This window comes from Trichomycterus rosablanca, chromosome 2 (genome assembly GCF_030014385.1).
Source record: "Trichomycterus rosablanca isolate fTriRos1 chromosome 2, fTriRos1.hap1, whole genome shotgun sequence".
Classification (NCBI taxonomy): domain Eukaryota; kingdom Metazoa; phylum Chordata; class Actinopteri; order Siluriformes; family Trichomycteridae; genus Trichomycterus; species Trichomycterus rosablanca.
In genome coordinates, this window is record NC_085989.1 from 44,149,359 (window position 1) to 44,175,763 (window position 26,405).

Genomic DNA, 26,405 nt, shown 5'->3' on the forward strand with positions numbered 1-26,405 from the left:
CAAAATAGAGCTTTTTGGTATCAACTCCACTCGCCGTGTTTGGAGGAAGAAGGAGGATGAGTACAACCCGTCCCAACCGTGAAGCATGGGGGTGGAAACATCATACTTTGGGGGTGCTTTTCTGCAAAAGGGACAGGACGACTGCACCGTATTGAAGGGAGGATGGATGGGGTCATGTATAGTGAGATTTTGGTCAACAACCTCCTTCCCTCAGTAAGAGCATTGAAGATGGGTCGTGGCTGGGTCTTCCAGCATGACAATGACCCGAAACACACAGCCAGGGCAACTAAGGAGTGGCTCCGTAAGAAGCATTTCAAGGTCCTGGAGGTCTCCAGACCTGAACCCAATAGAAAATCTTTGGAGGAAGCTGAAACTCAATGTTGCATAGCGACAGCCCCGAAACCTGAAAGATCTGGAGAAGATCTGTATGGAGGAGTGGGCCAAAATCCCTGCTGCAGTGTGTGCAAACTTGGTCAAGAACTACAGGAAACGTCTAACCTCTGTAAAGGTTTCTGTACCAAATATTAAGTTCTGTTTTTCCTTTGTACCAAATACTTATTTTATGCAAAAAAAAAAAAAAAAATGCAAATTAATTATTTAAAAATCATACAATGTGATTTTCTGGATTCCTCTCACAGTTGTCTCTCACAATTGAAGTGTCACTACGATACAAATTACAGGCCTCTCCATTCTTTGTAGGTGGGAAAACTTGCAAAATCGGCAGTGTATCAAATACTTATTTTCCTCACTGTATGTGTATTTTTTTTATAAATTTTATCTTTGTTTCTACTTGTTGTATCGCCATCTAAAAAAACCAGTTCAGTTTAAAGCAGCACTTTCGACATTAATGGTTTATGTTTGACGTCTTAAACCAGCCAAGTGGTTAAATCACGCTGGCGTGATCGGCAACTCCAGAGGGGTACGGTCCGCGGGGTAGTAGGGCTCAGTGCGATGGCAAATATGACGAATGAAAGTCGGTAGTATTTGGCGTGCGTCATGTATTGGAATCAGTTAAAACGCAGGGTATTGCAGGAAAAAGGTCAAATTAATGCGGTTTAAGGACAATTTTGTTAATACTCAGTGGGCTGGATTAAACAGCCTAATGGGCCGTATGTGGACCGCAGGCCGGAGTTTGCCCACCTCTGGCCTAGAGGCATGTTTTTGAAAAGTAGACAGTTTTCTGTGTTTACTGAAAAATGTATTAATAAATGAATTTCTTTTTATATAACACTCTTAACTCTCTTTCTTTGCAGGAAGTGATTATGATAGACTGTAAGGATAAACTTCAGAAGGGTGTGTATCAGATTTTGGAATGGGTGGAAAAGAATCAAAATCAGTCCATAAAGAAGTTTTGGAAATGTGTCTTTAAGAATCATATCCGACTAAAATATTCTACCATGCAGTCACTCAGAGCCAGTCTTCTGGATGGTAAGGTGGTCATATCTGACCTTTTTTGGATTTCTGTGTTCATTCTTTTGTATTTTGTACATTTAATTGAACTGCACTTTTGATGAAAACAACTTATTCAGAATTCACATGGACTATAAATGTGTTGCATAACTTTTTAATTAAATTATTATTTTTGTACTTTTTTTCCCCTTATATTTTGTATAAGGATAATTTAATGTTGCAAATTATTTTTATGACAATGTATTTTCAGACTCGCATGTATGTAGAACAGTCAGTGGAGTGCCTGATTAATTGTATTCTGTTCAGGCTGTATTTTTGCCCTGTAAATGTGTTTCTAGATGGTACTACACACAAAACCCCTGAGTAAATCAACTAAAAGTGTAACCACACTTTTCCACATGCTCATATGTAAAATTAATTGAGTGAGTTTATGTGGTGTAATGGTAAAAAACCATGAGGCTGGAAACAGCAGTGCAGTGCTTGAGTTCTGGGTTTCAAATCCCAGGCTTGGCTCATAAATCAGCCATATTTTTATTTATGTTTTGTAACTGCCAGGCAACAATGCTTTAAAAAGTTGAAGCAAATTTGAATACACACTGTGTAGAGAATTGCTTTTTTCCTTCATTTCTATGTAGTCTGGATCCTTGTCTTTGTTTACTGTCTGTGAGAATGTGGTATGTTCTCTATGTGTCTGTTATTTTTGCACTATCTATAATGTGCCAGTATGTAAATTAGCTGCTATTTACTCTCATAGTGAGTAAATAATCGTGTTAGTGTGTGTCTAGGAGCACATTTTGTTAACATGGTTTGTCCCACTTGTTTATTTATTATATAGCATCGATTCAAATTATGAAGGTTATGTTGACCGATTGTCTAAATAGTATTAGGAAACATTTCTATCCTGTCAGTAGTATGGGACTACCAATGTCCCATAAATACTGACACACAGATTTTTACTATGTGCAAAATACATTTTGTATAAAATTAAAAGAATTTATTTGATGTACAGCTTTGACTGTGTATTATTTGATTGATGTACATGAATTTAATATTTACTGTATTATATTAATTGCAAGTCTTTTAACGTCCCCAAAAAGGTCCCAGTGCAAAGAAAGTGATCAAAAGTAAAAAACCTTTAATTGAGAAACAGAAAAAGACAGCAAATGAACCAGGTCCTTCATCTTCCTTTATCCCCAGTCCAAAGAAACCAGTGACTTTCGGTAAGTCTCCAGTCATTACATTACACTTTCTCAGATGGCACATTAGATGGCACAAATATAGTATATACAGTTATAAATACAGTTTATTTGTCATATATTTGTCATAGTTATCATATATATACTGTATATATAAGTATATACTACTCACAAAAAGTTAGGGATATTTGGCTATCGGATTAAATTTGTGGAAAATGTAAAAAGTTCACGCTACAGTGATATTATATCATGAAAGTAGGGCATTTAAGTAGAAGAATGCAATGGTGATTTCCTCATCTCAAACAATTTATTGAAACAAAATAGTGCTTCAGTTCTGGGGTTCAAATCCCAGGCTTGGCTCACAAATCAGAAGGGGCATGGTGTAAGAGCTATTGCTAGCTATTAGGCCAAGCATATATCAGTGAACCCTTAGCTGGATGAATAGGAGGGTTGTACCAGAAAGGGCATCTGACTTAAGATTAGAATATCTACTAGTCATGCAGTATACACACTGTCACAGTGTAGTGATAATTACAATCATGTTATAGTTACATACAAATATTGTTAATATTTACTATGCATTTTACCCTTAGGCTCCTACAAGGAGATTGGTAAGGCACAGAAAGCAATCAAGAAGAAGAATAACCCAATCCAAAAATCCAGAAAGACACCAAAGGATGGGAAAACCAACAAAATAAAGAAAGGTGTTGAAAAGACAGGACAGAAGAAACCAGGCTCATCCTCTTTCATCACTCAAAAACAAAAGAAACCAAACATATCCTCTTTTGCCACTAAAAAGACCAAGTTTTTTGAGTCTCCAGTTTACTGATGTTTGTTTAATTCATCTGAATTTAAAATCTATTTATAAATTATTATTATACATTTTTTTATATAATAGTTATTTTTTAAACACTGCCATTTTAAAACCCTTTAAGAAATAATCCATCTAACACAATGCATTTTAAGTGTATAGTTCAAGACCATTTTTAATAAAAAAAAAAAATGCTGCTAAACACTACAAAACTGAATCTATTAGGTAATGTGCAAGATTTGTTTACTTGTATGTCCACTGCAAAAGGCCCATAGCATTAAGTAGATCATACATAAAGGTTGAATAAACTGCCCACATCCCAAATCCAAGTGTGCAAACCTCACAGTGAATTTCAGTTTTTGATTTTCAGATCATATTTGAAAAAATCTAAAAACGTTACATATACAGTGTATCACAAAAGTGAGTACACCCCTCACATTTCTGCAGATATTTAAGTATATCTTTTCATGGGACAACACTGACAAAATGACACTTTGACACAATGAAAAGTAGTCTGTGTGCAGCTTATATAACAGTGTAAATTTATTCTTCCCTCAAAATAACTCAATATACAGCCATTAATGTCTAAACCACCGGCAACAAAAGTGAGTACACCCCTAAGAGACTACACCCCTAAATGTCCAAATTGAGCACTGCGTGTCATTTTCCCTCCAAAATGTCATGTGATTTGTTAGTGTTACTAGGTCTCAGGTGTGCATAGGGAGCAGGTGTGTTCAATTTAGTAGTACAGCTCTCACACTCTCTCATACTGGTCACTGAAAGTTCCAACATGGCACCTCATGGCAAAGAACTCTCTGAGGATCTTAAAAGACGAATTGTTGCGCTACATGAAGATGGCCAAGGCTACAAGAAGATTGCCAACACCCTGAAACTGAACTGCAGCACAGTGGCCAAGATCATCCAGCGTTTTAAAAGAGCAGGGTCCACTCAGAACAGACCTCGCGTTGGTCGTCCAAAGAAGCTGAGTGCACGTGCTCAGCGTCACATCCAACTGCTGTCTTTGAAAGATAGGCGCAGGAGTGCTGTCAGCATTGCTGCAGAGATTGAAAAGGTGGGGGGTCAGCCTGTCAGTGCTCAGACCATACGCCGCACACTACATCAAATTGGTCTGCATGGCTGTCACCCCAGAAGGAAGCCTCTTCTGAAGTCTCTACACAAGAAAGCCCGCAAACAGTTTGCTGAAGACATGTCAACAAAGGACATGGATTACTGGAACCATGTCCTATGGTCTGATGAGACCAAGATTAATTTGTTTGGTTCAGATGGTCTCAAGCATGTGTGGCGGCAATCAGGTGAGGAGTACAAAGATAAGTGTGTCATGCCTACAGTCAAGCATGGTGGTGGGAATGCCATGGTCTGGGGCTGCATGAGTGCAGCAGGTGTTGGGGAGTTACATTTCATTGAGGGACACATGAACTCCAATATGTACTGTGAAATACTGAAGCAGAGCATGATCCCCTCCCTCCGGAAACTGGGTCGCAGGGCAGTGTTCCAGCATGATAATGACCCCAAACACACCTCTAAGACGACCACTGCTTTATTGAAGAGGCTGAGGGTAAAGGTGATGGACTGGCCAAGCTTGTCTCCAGACCTAAACCCAATAGAACATCTTTGGGGCATCCTCAAGCGGAAGGTGGAGGAGCTAGAAGTCTCGAATATCCGCCAGCTCCGTGATGTCGTCATGGAGGAGTGGAAAAGCATTCCAGTGGCAACCTGTGAAGCTCTGGTAAACTCCATGCCCAAGAGAGTTAAGGCAGTTCTGGGAAATAATGGTGGCCACACAAAATATTGACACTTCAGGAACTTTCACTAAGGGGTGTACTCACTTTTGTTGCCGGTGGTTTAGACATTAATGGCTGTATATTGAGTTATTTTGAGGGAAGAATAAATTTACACTGTTATATAAGCTGCACACAGACTACTTTTCATTGTGTCAAAGTGTCATTTTGTCAGTGTTGTCCCATGAAAAGATATACTTAAATATCTGCAGAAATGTGAGGGGTGTACTTACTTTTGTGATACACTGTATGTGTGAGATTGGTGTTAAAAATGGCAATATTATATTATTTTAAAATCAAATCAACAACAAAAAAATTTGCAAAAAGTCAACAAATTAGAATAGCTTCTGAATCCACTGAAAATAGATTAATTGTGGGCATTTTTTGTCCATATACAGCCAATCAGAAAACTTAAAATGTAGCATTTATAAAAGTGTGGAAACTTTTTGAAGATCCCTCGTATATAGACTTTACAGTATGTACAGCTTTCACTGTGTATTACTTTCATTTTGTACTTTAAATCAATATTTACTGTAATATTAATTTCAGCCCTTCCAACGTCCAACAAGAAAAATCCCAGTGCAAAAAAACCTACCAAGAGTAAAGAGCCCTCAAGCAAGAAACAGAAAAAGACAGCAAATGAAAAGACAATAGCTGATTTAAATAAGGAATTACTTAGAAAAATGGAAAAGGAGGAACCAGGTCCTTCATCTTCCTTCATCTCTAATCAAAAGAAACCAGCCAAAAACGTTACCACTGGTAAGTCTCTAGTCTGCTGTTTGGATTGTACATGTATGTAAAATCCATTTTTTTATAAAGTGCCTTTAAAAGTATTTAGCCTTTTTGTTTGGTGCCATTGCAAGCAATGTTTTTACCTGGTCATTCTGTGTTTGTTTGTTTATTAGGATTTTAACATCATGTTTTACACATTTTGGTTACATTCATGCAGGAACGGTAGTTACTGGTTACACAAGGTTCATCAGTTCACAAGGTTATATCAAACACAGTCATGAACAATTTAGTGTCTCCAATTCACCTCAGTTGGGAGGTGGGAGGAAACCGGAGCACCCGGAGGAAACCCACACAGACATGGGGAGAACATGCAAACTTTACACAGAAAGGATACCGCTCTGTAATGGTTCTGTGGCGTTTGTGGGACTTACCACTCTTCCCTGACGTCACAGGCCTTACAGAGCAGTACAGAGCTAGGCCTTTAATAAGAGGCCAGCTCGTTAGGGTGAACGACCTGCAGCTGCGGCTCCCTTATTTAAGGGCACGCCGCCTGGCTGCAGGTGTCGCACCTTTTGTCTTGTTTGCTCCTTTTGTTTTGGGCACTGCGGTGTCCGTGGGGACTGCTGACGGCTCCCCCACGCTTCTTTTGTAGTTTTAGAGGTACCCCCGGTGGCATTAGGCCATCAGGGTGTGTAGACTGCAAGGTTGAGGTAATTAGCTTTTCTTTTACCTTCTTAGAAGTAGCGTGGTGCGATGTCGTGCAGTCCTCGTACTGTTTTTATTTTACCCGTTAGCATTTAGCATTAGCGGGTGAAGCCAGCCCCGTGATACGGCGCTGGTCCTCTCCCCGCTAATGTTTACCTAGCTACTCTAGCTGTGGTATTCGGCAGCCGGTGGGTGGCGTCTCGGTAAGACACTCGGTTGGTCTGCCAGCACCCCCGGTTCGAATCCGCACTAGGAGCTTGGGTAACTGTTTTGTTAACCGGTTTTCTTTACTCAGTTCTCATAACAGGGTGGCTCTAGCTGCGGCTGATGACGGAGCCCTCTGTTTCCCCCGAACTTCGCCAGTGGCGATTTCGGGGTTTTCGGTAGCTTAAAAATAATTATTCTGGGATTCAGCAACCGCTGGGTGGCGACACCGCTAAGTGCGCGGCTGTCCTGCCAGCCTCCCCGGTTCAAATCCGCACCCTTTTGTGTGCTTTAACAGATTGGCTCTAGCTGCGGCTGATGAAGGAGCCGTCTGTTACCCCGAACTGCGCCTGAGGCGATTTCGGGGCTTGGTAGCTCAAAACATGTAGTCTGGGATTCTGCAACCGCTGGGTGGCGACACCGCCAAGCGCGTGGCCGTTCTGCCAGCTCACCCGGTTCGAATCTGCACCCTTTTCGTGTGCTTTAACAGATTGGCTCTAGCTGCGGCTGATAACGGAGCCGTCTGTTACCTCGAACTGCGCCTGAGGCGATTTCGAGGCTTTGTAGCCAAAAGTAATTGTAGCGCCTTAAGCGCATGAAGTCATCTGCTTTCCCCCGCGGCAGCAGCGCGCTGGTTACGCGCCCGGCTCTCACCCGAGCGGCCGGGGTTCGCGCCCAGCGTCTTTTAGTTTTCTTCTTTTCTTTTTGTTGCTGCCTGCATGCCCCAGCTAAAGTCCATCGGGGTTCCTTATGTTTGTTTTTGAGTTCTGTCTTGTGTGTGATGTTCTGTGTTTTTCTGTTAATAAATAAACTTTTATTTATTTAAACCTCCGCGTTTGAGTCCTTTCTCTCCCTCGTGACACGCTCCACCTGGGGATCAAACCCAGGATTTTTTGCTGTGAGGAGACAGTGCTACCCACTTAGCCACCCTGTCATTCTGGGTAATTAATTGAATATTAATGGGTAAAATTACAGTTATACTGTATTTACACAAGAACATGCAAAAAGTCAGGGATCCATGATATGTTTGTTTATTTTTCATACTATAGAAATTCTAATATTATTAAATTAATAAAAGTTTCTGTATGTATATTTTGATCTAGCAAGTATGTAATATAAGTATTAATAATAAGTACCTCAACCTTATAAAATTATGTGTTTATGAAAAGCTGCAGGACTGAAACCAGGAAAGACGACCAAGGAAAAGAAGACAGGAATAAAGAGAAAGAAAGCTGGTGAAGACACAGAAAAGGAAAAGCCAGGCCCTTCAATTACCGTCAACATTAAGATGACCCCAGCAATTAGTCAAACCCTGTGTGAGTCTGACATTAAACACAAACAATAGAACCTTTAGAATTTGACTCATTCATATATCATGTATTAGAGATGCCCTAAATATATCCAGACATGAAATGCACTACTGGTGCTTGTTTATATATGTTATTTTAATCGCCTATGACGTGTTCAAGTATGAGGGATCTTCAACAAGTTTCATTTTACGCACTTTTATATTTTGGTTGGAAACAGTGAGGGTGGGAGGGGAAGTAATTGGTCGTGACTTAGAGACGCTTATAGTCTGGATGTATCTCCATCTAATTTTCACCTTTTTTAACCGCACAAAGAAGCTTTAAGGGGAAAAAGATTTTCATGTTATGATGATGTGAAAGCAGTGGTGCATCAGTGACTACAAGCTCAACCAAAAACATTTTTTGCTGATGGCATTAAAAAGTTGGTACAACACTGGAAAAATGCATCGGAAGGCGACTGTAGAAAAGTGATTTTTTATTTTATTTTGAAATTCTTAATGAATAGAGTTGAAACTATTTATGTTGAAAAGTGTGGAAACTTTTTAAAAAACCCTCATATTTAGATGATAGTTTTATGGAGCATCTACAGGTACTTCCTGACTAATAGATGGAACCCTAAATATCTACTGGACACCCCTACTAATAATTGAGTTTTAGTTTTTTAGCCACACCCTTTGTTAATACATGTTAAAATCACTTATATAAAATAAATTAGATGTTTCCAGACTGGTATCTACAGTCTGAGGAAGGTCTTTCCTGTGCCAGTGTGACTATGGATCTTGCTTTGTGAAAAGTAGCACCAAGACATGATGTAATAAGTTTAGTGGGGAGGAACTTCAGTGCCCTGCAAAGAGACTTGACCTCAACCCTGTGGTTTTCTGAAAATCTTTCAGAATATTTAAAATGTTGATTGGGTTCCAGGCATTTTCATCACAAATATTATTTTGACTGAACTGACACAAATTCTGACACACTTCACAATCTTCTCTCTTCAGACCAAAAGAGTAAAAGCTGTTAAAGCGAGAGGGAGGCACTCAATATTAATGCTCATGGTTTATCTGATGCTATATTGTAAATTATGTCTCTATATCTACTTGGTGAAATTTGTACAGTTTGTACAGTTCAGCCAGCTTTTTTTTTGTGTAGACTGGACTTCATCAGTACACCTTACATATACCTAATAGGGTTATGGTCAGAATTTGTGAAAAGGCTATTCAGCCATTCCTAAACCAGTCTTAGGGTGTGTTCGAAAAGCTAGCTCTCCCTCTACATAGGCAGCATTTTACGTCATCCTATGTGCACTCCCGAGAAGGAGGCTGTTCAAAATCCTAAATGCCTTAATATCCTCACTACTGAGGCATTTTAACATTTCAATGTTATTTTGACTTAAGACCGAGTGAGCATCCGCTCCTTAGTGCCTTAGTGATCAAGGCAATCACAGCATTCAGTGCGGCAGCTCTTCTCTCACTGAAAAAAAAACCATGGCTGACGGGCGGAGAAACGAACGTTGTTTTTCAAACGTAAATAAACGATGACTGATTTTAATTTTTATAAACTTGTACATGTGTTTTTATTTGCAATATCGGGCTTGTCAGCGAATCTAACCGTTTGCGCTACACGGAGGGAGATAGGGACAAGAGAGTTAGTTGACATGCTAGCGTGTTGTGCCACCCCATCCCATGGGTTTGAATGACAAAATGCTAAATGCTAAAAGCAAAACCCGATGGAATCGCTGTCTAAGTAGTGCATTCGAATAACCTGCCTTATAAGTCATTGACTTATTAGAATCCTCTCTACTGAGGCAGCTTCCTATGTAGACAGTAAGACAGCAAGGCAGCTCCCTAGGTTTTCGAACACACCCTTAATGTGTGCTTGTACTGCTGAAGCATCGACTTGCACTTTAATCATTGTGTCCAATGCAAGTCTCAAACTCAAAGTATAATATTACCAACACCATGCTTAAATGTAAGCATTTTAGGTCTTTGTGGCTAAATACCTTGATATGTGTCACATGTTCCAGCAACTTGAATTTCACACCAGGCCTATTTCAGTAGAGATTAGATTACATCTGACCCTCCAGGCTAATTTTCAACCGTTATTCATACAGATGAAGAAAAAGCTTTAACTGACATACCTGACATGTAAACATACAGTGTATCACAAAAGTGAGTACACCCCTCACATTTCTGCAGATATTTAAGTATATCTTTTCATGGGACAACACTGACAAAATGACACTTTGACACAATGAAAAGTAGTCTGTGTGCAGCTTATATAACAGTGTAAATTTATTCTTCCCTCAAAATAACTCAATATACAGCCATTAATGTCTAAACCACCGGCAACAAAAGTGAGTACACCCCTTAGTGAAAGTTCCTGAAGTGTCAATATTTTGTGTGGCCACCATTATTTCCCAGAACTGCCTTAACTCTCCTGGGCATGGAGTTTACCAGAGCTTCACAGGTTGCCACTGGAATGCTTTTCCACTCCTCCATGACGACATCACGGAGCTGGCGGATATTCGAGACTTTGTGCTCCTCCACCTTCCGCTTGAGGATGCCCCAAAGATGTTCTATTGGGTTTAGGTCTGGAGACATGCTTGGCCAGTCCATCACCTTTACCCTCAGCCTCTTCAATAAAGCAGTGGTCATCTTAGAGGTGTGTTTGGGGTCATTATCATGCTGGAACACTGCCCTGTGACCCAGTTTCCGGAGGGAGGGGATCATGCTCTGCTTCAGTATTTCACAGTACATATTGGAGTTCATGTGTCCCTCAATGAAATGTAACTCCCCAACACCTGCTGCACTCATGCAGCCCCAGACCATGGCATTCCCACCACCATGCTTGACTGTAGGCATGACACACTTATCTTTGTACTCCTCACCTGATTGCCGCCACACATGCTTGAGACCATCTGAACCAAACAAATTAATCTTGGTCTCATCAGACCATAGGACATGGTTCCAGTAATCCATGTCCTTTGTTGACATGTCTTCAGCAAACTGTTTGCGGGCTTTCTTGTGTAGAGACTTCAGAAGAGTCTTCCTACTGGGGTGACAGCCATGCAGACCAATTTGATGTAGTGTGCGGCGTATGGTCTGAGCACTGACGGGCTGACCCCCCACCTTTTCAATCTCTGCAGCAATGCTGACAGCACTCCTGCGCCTATCTTTCAAAGACAGCAGTTGGATGTGACGCTGAGCACGTGCACTCAGCTTCTTTGGACGACCAACGCAAGGTCTGTTCTGAGTGGACCCTGCTCTTTTAAAACGCTGGATGATCTTGGCAACTGTGCTGCAGCTCAGTTTCAGGGTGTTGGCAATCTTCTTGTAGCCTTGGCCATCTTCATGTAGCGCAACAATTCGTCTTTTAAGATCCTCAGAGAGTTCTTTGCCATGAGGTGCCATGTTGGAACTTTCAGTGACCAGTATGAGAGAGTGTGAGAGCTGTACTACTAAATTGAACACACCTGCTCCCTATGCACACCTGAGACCTAGTAACACTAACAAATCACATGACATTTTGGAGGGAAAATGACAAGCAGTGCTCAATTTGGACATTTAGGGGTGTAGTCTCTTAGGGGTGTACTCACTTTTGTTGCCGGTGGTTTAGACATTAATGGCTGTATATCGAGTTATTTTGAGGGAAGAATAAATTTACACTGTTGTATAAGCTGCACACAGACTACTTTTCATTGTGTCAAAGTGTCATTTTGTCAGTGTTGTCCCATGAAAAGATATACTTAAATATCTGCAGAAATGTGAGGGGTGTACTCACTTTTGTGATACACTGTATATGCCACTCTTTTTAAAATGTGTACAGAGCTTTTTAGACTTTCCACTGTAATGTTTGGGGCTTGATTTAATGTGTGCAGCCAAACTAGCCCTATTTATTTAGGCATAGGAAAATCACAGTTTTCATTTTTGGGAAAACTCACAATACACTTACAATAATGTACTAAGTTTCAATCACCAAGTCAGCAGAAAAAGAACATTTGGGACAATCATTAAATCCTCAACATGTCATGTTCTTTTCAAGTGTATGCTAACTTAACTGACCTCAACTTTATGTACAAGCTCTGACAGTATAATAATTGTTGTAATTGTATTGCATCAAATAACACTATACAATCATCATTTTAGCGTTCACTAAGATTCCTGGTGCCGAAAAAATAAGTGTTAATGGGATTACTGCAGACCTGAATCATGAAGAGATGACTAAGGAAAAGAAGACAGGAATAAAGAGAAAAAATAGTGATAAAGAGACAGAAGAGGAAAAACCAGGCCCTTCATCTCTTGTCACCAATAAGCAGATGAAACCATCAATGAACCAAATGCAATGTAAGTCCCCCAAAAGAAATGTAATATTTTACTAATTCACGTCATGTATTAGATGCCTGTGGTACATCCAGACATGAAAGTTATGCACTACTGGTGCTTGGTTATATACATTATTTTAACCAAACGTCCATGTATCCTAGTGTTTTTGTAAATGTTACTTTTTGTCTTATATCATACACCCGGGGACATTTTTGAGTAGCCAGTCCAACAGGCATGTTTTAGGAGGTTAGAGAAAAAGTAAAGAGAACCCATGTGTACATTGTTACAACAAATTATACAGACTGTGACTGGAGGTTCAAAAATGGGTAGGTGTGGCCCCTATTACTTTTCTAATTAAGCAATTTTATTACAATATGAATATTTAATGTAGTTTTTTCACATGTCAATATCAGCAATGTTTTTCCTTTCAGTCTCTTCATCAAAGAAGGAGGAAAACCATGACATGGATTGGTCATGGAGTTTGTATAAAACTCAGCTACATGTTACCTGTGGAGATAAAGCAGGCATGCTGCATCAGGAAAAGTTGGCCAAAGGTACAGTTGTGTATCATAACACTGAACAATGAACTAACCTTTACTCTCTAAAAAACTGAAGTCCATATATTTCACTACATACCTTTTTAACCTGCTTTTTTTCTCAGCACTGCAGTGACACTGACATGGTGGTGGTGTGTTAGTGTACATTGTGCTGGTATGAGTGGATCAGACACAGCAGTGCTGCTGGAGTTTTTAAATACCATGTCCACTCACTGTCCACTCTATTAGACACGCCTACCTATTTGTTTCAACTTGTAGATGTAAAGTCAGAGACGATTGCTCATCTATTGCTGCTGTTTGAGTTGGTCATCTTGGAGACCCTCATCAGTGGTCACAGGACGCTGCCCACGGCGCGCTGTTGGTTGGATAAATTTTTGATTGGTGGTCAGTCCAGCAGTGACAGTGAGGTGTTTAAAAACTCCATCAGTGCTGCTGTGTCTGATCCACTCATCCCAGCACAACACACACTAACACACCACCACCATGTCAGTGTCACTGCAGTGCTGACTCTGAGAATGATCCACCACCTAAATAATACCTACTCTGTGGGGGTCCTGTGGGGGTCTGGACCATTGAAGAATAGTGTTAAAGGGGGCTAACAAAGCATGCAGAGAAACAGATGGACTACAGTCAGTAATTATAGAACTACAAAGTGCTTCCATATGGTAAGTGGAGCTGATAAAATTGACAGTGTGTGTAGAAACAAGGAGGTGGTTTTAATGTTATGGCTGATCAGTTTAAACATTAACATTAACCAGATAACTGCAATACAAACCAATATTCATCAGCCACCACAAAGCAAGAATGACAAAACAATGAAAACAAGGCGACAACATGCAAATCTCTCTCTGTGGCTTCATAACAAAATTGGACGTTAAATTTGTTCCTGTAGGGGAGGAGTGTATTCTGTCTGAGGGAAGCTGGTATACACCATTTGGTTTTGAGAAGTTTGCAGGAAAGGGGAACTGCAAGAACTGGAAATCCAGTATCCGCTGTCAAAACACCACACTGCAGAAACTTATAGAGGTATTACTGTAGTATTACTGTCACTGCAATACATGATCTGTTTAATATACCTATTTATCTCTAAATCTCAAATATCAAAATATCAACGTGACAGTTCTTACATATTCTACTTTTTGAAGGATGGTCATTTGCAAGCTCCACCCACAAAGAGACGAAAAGTTCAAAAGGTGCTGTAACCTATTTTATCCCTTTTTATTATTTTGATTCCAATGCTTTTGTTAATAAAATGTTAGTTATATAATTATATATAATTATATGTATAATTAACATTTGATTTTTTCTCCTGCAGAATTAAATTACTCCTTCAGACTCCGTCATCTGTTAGTGCACATTCTTTCTCATATGTACACGTTTGTATTATTATTATTATTATTATTAAAACCCTAGATAGGGTGCCAGAGTTTGTAGCATTTTGCATCTTATATTAACAGCAATTTCCAGAATTATTGGTGCTTCATAGAAATAGGTAAATAAGTAATGTAAATATATTTGTATTGCATAATGTAGTGGCTATCTAATTTAAAATATATATATATAAAAAAAATATATATTAAAAAAAAAATTAAATGTTCAAACATAATTGTTACCAAAATCAAACCTCTGTTTGTCACAATAACAGGACTGAATCTTTTCTAATAATTACTAAACAGTAAAATGATTCTTTATATCTATAAATTGTATTCTATAAAACAGAACACAAGTATATTTTAAACACAAAGCATTATTTCTATATTTATATACTGTGTATTTGTACTTAATATATATACACATCTACTGACTGACCCATGTTCAACTGCTGTTTACATGGAACCCTTCTTCACTTTGGCCTCAACTGAATATTTGTTACTACCATCAAGATCGGCACATATATATTGGCAATTCATAATTCAAGTATAATTTAATTCTGAGTACAAATGAGTGTATATACACTGCTTGGCCAAATTAAAAAGATCACACACTCTAATATTTCGTTGGACCGCCTTTAGCTTTGATTACGGCACGCATTCACTGTGGCATCGTTTCCACAAGCTTCTGTAATGTCACAACATTTATTTCTGTTCAGAGTTACATTAATTTTTCCCCAAGATCTTGTATTGATGATGGGAGATTTAGACCACTGCGCAAAGTCTTCTCCAGCATATCCCAAAGATTCTCAATGGGGTTCAGGTCTGGACTCTGTGGTGGCCAATCCATGTGTGAAAATGATGTCTCATGCTCCCTGAACCACTCTTTCACTATTCGAGACCCGATGAATCCTGGCATTGTCATCTTGGAATATGCCCGTGCCATCAGGGAAGAAAGAATCCATTGATGGAATAACCTGGTGGTTCAGTATATTCAGGTAGTCAGCTGACCTCATTCTTTGGGCACATAACGTTGCTGAACCTAGACCTGACCAACTGCAGCAACCCCAGATCATAGCACTGCCCCCACAGGCTTGTACGGTAGGCACTAGGCATGATCGGTGCATCACTTTAGCCGCCTCTCTTCTTACCCTGATGCGCCCATCACTCTGGAACAGGGTAAATCTGGACTCATCAGACCACATGACCTTCTTCCATTGCTCCAGAGTCCAATCTTTATGCTCCCTAGCAAATTGAAGCCGTTTTTGTCAGTTAACCTCACTGACAACTGGTTTCCTTAAGGCTACACAGCTGTTTAGTCCCAATCCCTTGAGTTCCCTTTGCATTGTGTGTGTGGAAATGCTCTTACTTTCACTATTAAACATTTCCGAGTTCTACTGTAGTTTTTCTACCATCTGATTTCACCAAACGTTTAAGTGATCACCGATCATGATCCTTCAAGATTTTAGACCACATTTCTTCCTCGAAGATGTTTCCCCATCTTTTTAATAATGCGTTGGACAGTTTTTAACCCGATTTTAGTAGTTTCAGCAATCTCCTTTCTCCTTTTCTCTGCTTGATGCATGTCAATAATTTGATCCTTCTGAAACAGATGAACATCTTTTCCACGACCACAGGATGTGTCTTTGGACATGGTTGTTTAACAAATGAGAAGCTACTTACTGCATCAGTTAGGGTTAAATAACGTGTTGCCAGCTGAAACATAATCACCCATGCAGTAATTATCCAATGGGAGGCTCTTACCTATTTGCTTACTTAAATCCAGGTGGTGAAATTTTTTTGGCCAGGCAGTGGGTATATACAGTGTATCACAAAAGTGAGTACACCCCTAACATTTCTTCAAATATTTCATTATATCTTTTCATGGGACAACACTATAGACATGAAACTTGGATATAACTTAGAGTAGTCAGTGTACAGCTTGTATAGCAGTGTAGATTTACTGTCTTCTGAAAATAACTCAACATACAGCCATTAATGTCTAAATAGCTGGCAACATAAGTGAGTACACCCCACAGTGAACATGTCCAAATTGTGCCCAAATGTGTCGTTGTCCCTCCCTGGTGTCATGTGTCAAGGTCCCAGGTGTAAATGGGGAGCAGGGCTGTTAAATTTGGTGTTTTGGGTACAATTCTCTCATACTGGCCACTGGATATTCAACATTGCACCTCATGGCAAAGAACTCTCTGAGGATGTGAGAAATAGAATTGTTGCTCTCCACAAAGATGGCCTGGGCTATAAGAAGATTGCTAACACCCTGAAACTGAGCTACAGCATGGTGGCCAAGGTCATACAGCGGTTTTCCAGGACAGGTTCCACTCGGAACAGGCTTCGCCAGGGTCGACCAAAGAGGTTGAGTCCACGTGTTCGGCGTCATATCCAGAGGTTGGCTTTAAAAAATAGACACATGAGTGCTGCCAGCATTGCTGCAGAGGTTGAAGACGTGGGAGGTCAGCCTGTCAGGGCTCAGACCATACGCCGCACACTGCATCAACTCGGTCTGCATGGTCGTCATCCCAGAAGGAAGCTGACGCACAAGAAAGCCAGCAAACAGTTTGCTGAAGACAAGCAGTCCAAGAACATGGATTACTGGAATGCCCTGTGGTCTGACGAGACCAAGATAAACTTGTTTGGCTCAGATGGTGTCCATTATGTGTGGCGGCGCCCTGGTGAGAAGTACCAAGACAACTGTATCTTGCCTACAGTCAAGCATGGTGGTGGTAGCATCATGGTCTTGGGCTGCATGAGTGTTGCTGGCACTGGGGAGCTGCAGTTCATTGAGGGAAACATTAATTCCAACATGTACTGTGACATTCTGAAACAGAGCATGATCCCCTCCCTTCGAAAACTGGGCCTCATGGCAGTTTTCCAACAGGATAACGACCCCAAACACAACCTCCAAGATGACAACTGCCTTGCTGAGGAAGCTGAAGGTAAAGGTAATGGACTAAACCCAATTGAGCACCTGTGGCGCATCCTCAAGTGGAAGGTGGAGGAGTTCAAGGTGTCTAACATCCACCAGCTCCGTGATGTTATCATGGAGGAGTGGAAGAGGATTCCAGTAGCAACCTGTGCAGCTCTGGTGAATTCCATGACCAGGAGGGTTAAGGCAGTGATAATAATGGTGGTCACACAAAATATTGACATTTTGGGCACAATTTGGACATGTTCACTGTGGGGTGTACTCACTTATGTTGCCAGCCATTTAGACATTAATGGCTGTGTGTTGAGTTATTTTCAGAAGACAGTAAATCTACACTGCTATACAAGTTGTACACTGACTACTCTAAGTTATATCCAAGTTTCATGTCTATAGTGTCGTCCCATGAAAAGATATAATAAAATATTTGCAGAAATGTGAGGGGTGTACTCACTTTTGTGATACACTGTACATATATACATCACATCAGACATCACATCAGACTAGCTCAGTGAAGCGCTTAAAGCTCATATAACAACAATCAAAAACATACAAATAAAAAAATTTATACAATTATGATAAAATTATTCAATTATCTAAATTATTTTTAAAAAGCCAGCCAATGCCTAACAGCTACCCATCTTTCAGCCAGTTATTTAAAATGAAAAAGTCTGTTCACATTATCTGGTAAAAGTGAGAATCTTTTCCTGTTCATAACCCTGCCACTGAAAACAGGGGCTCACATGGTACTAATATAAACCATTTCTAAATGCAACACGTATAACGTCATGTGGACCCACATCTTTAACTATGTTAAAGCATATATACAGTTAATGCAATCCATTTAACACCAGTGTTTGTAATGTTCCCACGACGTGTATATCCAAATTCATCTGAAATAAAGTTGTCTGCTCATTTTGCCTGTAATGTGTATCCATGCATGCAGATGTTTGATGACACAAAGGTGTTCTGACCAAATATGATATTAAAGCATCAATTAATAACTGTATTTTTGTCTGGTGATTATTTCTTTTGCATTTTGAAAACAAAACTTATTATTCGAAACACCGCTACATTTCGCAATATGTAGCAGCAGCAGTTTGAGTAATTTGTAACTCACAACGCGAACTGGAAGAAAAGCCTGTTATCGTTATACTTCATCCGTGCCAGACCTCCCAAACCACCCCCTTACCTAACCTTTCTAATATCTTAATTGATCTTTTTTTGTTATAAATACAAGTATATTTCCCCTTAATCTTAAATAATAGAATAGATAATACTGTAATAAACAATAATAAACAATAATACACAATAGTACTGTACTGTAGCAGTACCATACACCATAATACATTTCCTTCTTTTTTTAATAAAATGTATCTACCAGAAACAACAATAACTCTCATATTTCTCTATTATTTCCTTCTTTTATTCAATAATGTTGTATTTTGTAGGTGTAATTGCGCGAAAGACTTTTTGATTTCCTTTTTCTCTCTCACTCTCTGTCTGATACACAGTGACAGCTACTAATTATACAACACAACAAATAGTAATAGATTTGTTCATTTTCTCACCACTATGCTTTTTCTGCACCTTCTTTTGGGGCCATTTAATATTGAATTTTACAAAATATAAAGAAAACACCGGAAAAAAAAAACACTGTCCGCTGTCCGAATGTTCGCTCACTGTATATACATATATATATAAATATATATATATATATATATATATATATATATATATATATATATATATATACAGTGTATCACAAAAGTGAGTACACCCCTCACATTTCTGCAAATATTTCATTATATCTTTTCATGGGACAACACTATAGACATGAAACTTGGATATAACTTAGAGTAGTCAGTGTACAGCTTGTATAGCAGTGTAGATTTACTGTCTTCTGAAAATAACTCAACACACAGCCATTAATGTCTAAATAGCTGGCAACATAAGTGAGTACACCCCACATAGTGTCAATATTTTGTGTGACCACCATTATTATCCAGCACTGCCTTAACCCTCCTGGGCATGGAATTCACCAGAGCTGCACAGGTTGCTACTGGAATCCTCTTCCACTCCTCCATGATGACATCACGGAGCTGGTGGATGTTAGACACCTTGAACTCCTCCACCTTCCACTTGAGGATGCGCCACAGGTGCTCAATTGGGTTTAGTCCATCACCTTTACCTTCAGCTTCCTCAGCAAGGCAGTTGTCATCTTGGAGGTTGTGTTTGGGGTCGTTATCCTGTTGGAAAACTGCCATGAGGCCCAGTTTTCGAAGGGAGGGGATCATGCTCTGTTTCAGAATGTCACAGTACATGTTGGAATTCATGTTTCCCTCAATGAACTGCAGCTCCCCAGTGCCAGCAACACTCATGCAGCCCAAGACCATGATGCTACCACCACCATGCTTGACTGTAGGCAAGATACAGTTGTCTTGGTACTTCTCACCAGGGCGCCGCCACACATGCTGGACACCATCTGAGCCAAACAAGTTTATCTTGGTCTCGTCAGACCACAGGGCATTCCAGTAATCCATGTTCTTGGACTGCTTGTCTTCAGCAAACTGTTTGCGGGCTTTCTTGTGCGTCAGCTTCCTTCTGGGATGACGACCATGCAGACCGAGTTGATGCAGTGTGCGGCGTATGGTCTGAGCACTGACAGGCTGACCTCCCACGTCTTCAACCTCTGCAGCAATGCTGGCAGCACTCGTGTGTCTATTTTTTAAAGCCAACCTCTGGATATGACGCCGAACACGTGGACTCAACTTCTTTGGTCGACCCTGGCGAAGCCTGTTCCGAGTGGAACCTGTCCTGGAAAACCATGCTGTAGCTCAGTTTCAGGGTGTTAGCAATCTTCTTATAGCCCAGGCCATCTTTGTGGAGAGCAACAATTCTATTTCTCACATCCTCAGAGAGTTCTTTGCCATGAGGTGCCATGTTGAATATCCAGTGGCCAGTATGAGAGAATTGTACCCAAAACACCAAATTTAACAGCCCTGCTCCCCATTTACACCTGGGACCTTGACACATGACACCAGGGAGGGGCAACGACACATTTGGGCACAATTTGGACATGTTCACTGTGGGGTGTACTCACTTATGTTGCCAGCTATTTAGACATTAATGGCTGTGTGTTGAGTTATTTTCAGAAGACAGTAAATCTACACTGCTATACAAGCTGTACACTGACTACTCTAAATTATATCCAAGTTTCATGTCTATAGTGTTGTCCCATGAAAAGATATAATGAAATATTTGCAGAAATGTGAGGGGTGTACTCACTTTTGTGATACACTGTATATATATATATATATGTATTCCAGCAGTGTATTCATTGTCCAACCCCTGTATATATATATATATATATATATATATATACAGGGGTTGGACAATGAATACACTGCTGGAATACACTGCAGGTGTATTAAGTGTACGTCAAATGGCCGTTGGTACACCCCAAATAATTTTGAGAGGCTTGCAGGAAGAGGAAACAGCAAGAACTGGAAAACCAGCATTTGCCACAATAATATAACACTGAAAGAGCTTATAGAGGTAAATGTTTGATGTTGTTATGGATGCCATATATAAAATTTTGAATAAAATATGCACTATATGGCCAAGGCTTGGATGTTGCCCTGTCCACTGTATTCCTGCCTTGCCCCCAGTGTTTTTCAGTGAAATACCTGACCAGGAGAAAGTGATTAATAAAAATAAAAAAGAAGACTGATTATATGCCCAACAGTATGTGGGCGTCCTGCCTAATTGTTGAGTGTAGTCGTTTTAGCTCCAATTTGGAAATTTTGCTCCCAACAAAAAGCTGGAACAGAGGCGTGTTTACCACAGGGTCAAATCATCTGATTCTTTTAATTACACTTTTTAATATTTTTGAATTTATCCATTCCTGCGTAATACAAGCCATGAGCTGCTCAGTAATCTGTGGGCGTCCCTGTCTTTATGATGTAATTCATTTTTAATAAGAGAGAGATGTGGACTGCAGGCAGGCCAGTAGAGCACTCACACTCTAGGTCTACAAAGCCATGTTGTTGTAAGTTGTGCAGAATTAGGCCTGGCCTTGTCCTGCTGAAATAGACAAGGAGTTCCTGGGAAAACTCCATTCTCTCCAAAACACTCTCACTCTGTTTATTGAAAGTCCAGACTTTATTCTGTAGTAAAGGAGGGCTGAATTACATACAGAATGGAGGGTAAATTGTCTTTAATCTTCTGGTACTAGTCTCTGGTGCCTCTTTCCCCTAAAGAGATTGTAAAAGAAGTTATCACTTGAGATGAAAGAACAGAGTTCTTCTGAGCTGTGACACTCATGGCTTTTGAGGTCAAACATGGGGAATGGCATAGGTGCAGGGTTGTAAAACTCTGAGATTAAACAGACCCTAAGCATGAAGGGGTCCATTGAATGCATGAAGGCCTCAGGACAACATAGACAGATGAAGAGAAAATGTTAAAGAATAATTCATGGAATAGTCCTTTTAGCAGCTTTCCGCTCCACCAGTATAAGTATCCACATCGATGATACCTTTAGATATATGCAGATGACCTGATTCACGCACATTCAGCGGCTAAACAAGAAATCCATAAAATTAAAATGAGGTTTTTGTTGACTTACTCTTTGCCTTACTCAAGATTTATTTTATGTATTTATTTCTTTATTTATTTTAAACTGCTAAAATAATTTTTTATAAAAATTTTATAAAATAGTTGTACACTGATTAAAGCTTCTGCTAAAACTGTTTTTTTATGCGTCACCATATTAAAAAAAAACTTTGTTTTCAGATGTTTACTTTTGTTAATTGTGAGTATTATAGAACAGTACATTTCTTTTTGTAGAGTGGCCATCTGCAGTGTGCACCCATGATGCAACGTACAGTCCAAAAGGTATCTATTTTACTTTTTGTCCTTTTTATTTGTCATTTTGTTTATTAGAATAATATTTGTTTGTTTTGTCTTTGCAGCAACAGAAAGTGACTGTAAACTTTCCGTTGTGAAAAAAAATATATAATTATGGTAGACTTCTTACAAACAACTTTTAATCATGTAGTGTTTTGTATTAATATGTTTTAGCAACAGAAATGATAAAAACTGCCTAAATGTGTATAAATTGAGGTTTTAATGAAGGTGATTTAACAATACTGGTTATGTAGAAATACAAACAAAAATCTCACTTATCGCAGGACAACCCATACTGACTTTCTTTGCCAGATCTTTGTTTGCCGCATACATGCACATACATATTGCAAACTAAAATGTATGTTTTATGTAAGTAATAAAAGCTTTTTCTCCTTTTTTTATATGTTCGACCATCTGCAGAGTCGCACAAAGAATAATACAGTTCAGAGGGTATTGTTCACCTTTTTACTGTTTATCCTAATTCACAGTGTTTTCTTTATAATGCTTTTGTTTAGTAAGACAATATTCTGTTTTCATCCTTGCAAAAGCCAAAAGTGAAGTCAGTTTTACTTCTGAAAATCAATATAACATCTTATAATTTAAGATGTAAGGCAAAATATACTTGTATTTATAACAAAAAAGACCATTTAAGACATTAGAAAGGTTAGGTAAGGGGGTGGTTTGGGAGGTCTGGCACGGATAAATTCTATTTACATTATTTCTTATGGAAAAAATAGGTTTAACTAACGAACATTTTGACCTAAGAACAGCTCTTCAGAAACAATTAAATCCGTAAGTCAAGGGTCTACTGCACTTGCATATAATGCTAGTTGCTTTAACTATATTCTTACACCTATTACATACTCAACTGTTTTAATATATCAAAAAATCTGTAATAAAAAGTGCTAATTTTGTGTCAAACAAATGCTTGTCGTGCTTCTATTTTGCATTTTTCTCAAATGTAATTTGACCATGTCAATTCATCAAAACTCCTTTAGGACATTCCTTTTTCTTTTTGCTGATTATATGCGGATGCTGATTATATGATTTGGAATGCAAAACAATGGATTAAATGCAATGTATAAAATCATTTTCACTAGTAGACATATGCCAATAGTTTGAGTGTTTTTCTATTTCTTCTTACTATTATTATTATTATTATTATTATTATTATTATTGTAAAACAGACCGTGGTAACTGTGGAATGTGTATTCAATACATTAGTTCATGGGCATGGTGGTAGTGGGTTAATAAAAAAGAAAATAGGAATGTACTTACTGCATTTTCAAGTTGTGAATGTATTAAAAATGGTCTCCCCTTTCATTTTTTCCTTTCATAAGGATGACCAACTGCAGCGTCCACATACAATCTGTAGCAGCCTTCAGAAGGTGATGTATGCATGTTTAGATTTAACTACTTGAAATCTTTATGTTTTTTTTGTTTCTTGTTTTTAGTTGATTTTGCTCAGTAAACAAAATTGTTTCTTTCATTGCAGACTCAGAATGTGACTGTCAGCATTCAGTTGTGAAGGATCAGCACAAACAAAATGAAAAGGGATATAATATTTTACTTAATACTAGTGACCTGGTTAAAATAGGTTGGATGTGTTGTATATATGGAAATAAAATGTTTAAAAATCATTTATTTATTCATTTATTAATAAGTTTTGACAAATATGAACGTTTAGACTTCTTCATTATCATTATCCATATTAGCAATTAGTTACTAATATGGTATCAGTTTTCGGGAACGGTAGCTCAGTGGTTAAGGTACTGGACTAATTAGCAGAAGGTTTCTGGTTTAAGCTCCACAAATCAGCAAGTTACCACTGTTGGGCCTGAGTAAGGCCCTTAACCCTCAACTGCTTGCATTGTATTGTGAGTTGCTTTAGATAAAAGCATCTGATGTAAATGTAATTTTTTTGTACTTACAATGTTAATCAGTTTTAACATATAGAGTGGAAGTATCATTGAAAATCTTTCAAGATTAAAAGCCATTTTTTTTCTAATACAAATTACCAATGAAAATGACTAAAGGTCAGTATACATATTTGAATTAAAATTAAAACACCATCTGACATTAGCAGTGATCTTTCTCAAAATCTTTATACTTCTTCATAACTTAGCTTGTTAACATTGAAATGAATAAAAAAACATTTATGTTTTCGTATTTGTAGCTAATATTTAGAAACAATGTGCGTACATTACATTTTCATTAATTAATTCATTGTTTTACCATCAGTTTATCCGATTCAGGGTCGCGGTTGGTATAATTCCCTGGGTGAAATGCAGGAACCACCCTGGACAGGTCGCCAGTCCATCACAAGGCACACACACACCACCACATGCTGCACACATTACAAAGGCAAGGCTGTGGAAGAAGAGGGTACGGGTACTAGACTGGCCTGCCTGTAGTCCTGACCTGTCCCCAACAGAGAATGTGTGGAGTATTTTGAATAAAAAAAATGCAACAACAACGACCCCGTACTGTTGCACATCTGAAGATGTATTTGCAGGAAGAATGGGACAAAACTAAATGTGGGCGTGATGACTGGACATACACTAGCAGTTACTGTAGTTCTGGAACAGGGCAGGGAAGTGATTTTAAAAGAGGTTGAATCCCAGACCTCCCTAATGTTGTTCTCCTGCAGGTTCTGCTCTGCTTTCCTCCTGTAAGACTCCTTTGCATCACGCAAGCAGACTTTGAGCTCCTTCAGTATGCTTCATAGCTCCTCCTGGTTCCTGTTTTTAAAGGCCCTCTTCTTATTTAGAAGATATAGTTTATTTGTCATATATACAGTGGGGCCAAAAAGTATTTAGTCAGCCACTGATTGTGCAGGTTCTCCTACTTAGAAAGATGAGAGAGGTCTGTAATTTTCATCATAGGTACACTTCAACTATGAGAGACAAAATGAGAAAAAAAAATCCAAGAAATTACATTGTAGGATTTTTGAAGAATTTATTTGTAAATTATGGTGGAAAATAAGTATTTGGTCAATAACAAAAGTTCAACTCAATACTTTGTAACATAACCTTTGTTGGCAATGACAGAGGTCAAACGTTTCCTGTAAGTCTTCACCAGGTTTGCACACACTGTAGCTGGTATTTTTGCACATTCCTCCATGCAGATCTCCTCTAGAGCAGTGATGTTTTGGGGCTGTCGCTGGGCAACACAGACTTTCAACTCCCTCCACAAATTTTCTGTAGGGTTGAGGTCTGGAGACCGTTCATTCTTCCCTTAACACGGATCAGTCGTCCTGTCCCCTGTCCAGCCCCAAAGCATGATGTTTCCACCCCCATGCTTCACAGTAGGTATGGTGTTCTTGGGATGCAACTCAGCATTCTTCTTCCTCCTAACACGACGAGTTGAGTTTTTACCAAAAAGTTCCATTTTGGTTTCATCTGACCACATGATATTCTCCCAATCCTCTTCTGGATCATCCATATGCTCTCTGGCAAACTTCAGATGGGCCTGGACATGTACTGGCTTAAGCAGGGGGACACGCCTGGCACTGCAGGATTTGAGTCCCTCTCGGCGTAGTGTATTACTGATGGTAGCCTTTGTTACTTTGGTCCCAGCTCTCTGCAGGTCATTCAGGTCCCTCCGTGTAGTTCTGGGATTTTTGCTCATCATTCTCATGATCATTTTGACCACACGGGATGAGATCTTGCGTGAGGCCCCAGATCGAGGGAGATTATCAATGGTCTTGTATGTCTTCCATTTTCTTACAATTGCTCCCACAGTTGATTTATTCACACCAACCTGCTTGCCTATTGTAGATTCACTCTTCCCAGCCTGGTGCAGGTCTACAATTTTCTTCCTGGTGTCCTTCGACAGCTCTTTGGTCTTGGCCATGGTTGAGTTTGGAGTCTGACTGTTTGAGGTTGTGGACAGGTGTCTTTTATACAGATAACAAGGTCAAACAGGTGCCATTAATACAGGTAATAAGTGAAGGACAGAAGAAATTCTTAAAGAAGAAGTTACAGGTCTGTGAGAGCAAGAAATCTTGCTTGTTTGTGGGTGACCAAATACTTATTTTCCACCATAATTTACAAATAAATTCTTTAAAAATCCTACAATGTGATTTCCTGGATTTTTTTTTTCTCATTTTGTCTCTCATAGTTGAAGTGTACCTATGATGAAAAT

General features: G+C 39.2%; 1 protein-coding gene across 1 annotated transcript; it reads left to right on the forward strand.

Annotated features, from left to right (window-relative positions):
• The first annotated feature begins 1,111 nt into the window (after positions 1-1,111).
• LOC134301742 (sp110 nuclear body protein-like) lies at positions 1,112-23,787 on the forward strand. Its single transcript, XM_062986589.1, has 13 exons — positions 1,112-1,153; positions 1,254-1,428; positions 2,508-2,630; positions 3,200-3,310; positions 5,766-5,975; positions 8,027-8,173; positions 12,307-12,504; positions 12,915-13,037; positions 13,933-14,066; positions 22,200-22,247; positions 22,680-22,709; positions 23,600-23,647; positions 23,755-23,787. The coding sequence occupies exons 1-13, from the start codon at positions 1,112-1,114 to the stop codon at positions 23,785-23,787; spliced, it is 1,422 nt and encodes a 473-aa protein (XP_062842659.1).
• Positions 23,788-26,405: the final 2,618 nt, after the last annotated feature.

Coding starts and splice junctions, on each gene's coding strand:
- LOC134301742 (XM_062986589.1), top strand. CDS start 1,112: ATGTGGACCGCAGGCCGGAGTTTGCCCACCTCTGGCCTAGAG. Junction 1,429..2,507: donor CAGAGCCAGTCTTCTGGATG/GTAAGGTGGTCA, acceptor GTCCCCAAAAAG/GTCCCAGTGCAAAGAAAGTG. Junction 3,311..5,765: donor AACCAACAAAATAAAGAAAG/GTGTTGAAAAGA, acceptor TATTAATTTCAG/CCCTTCCAACGTCCAACAAG.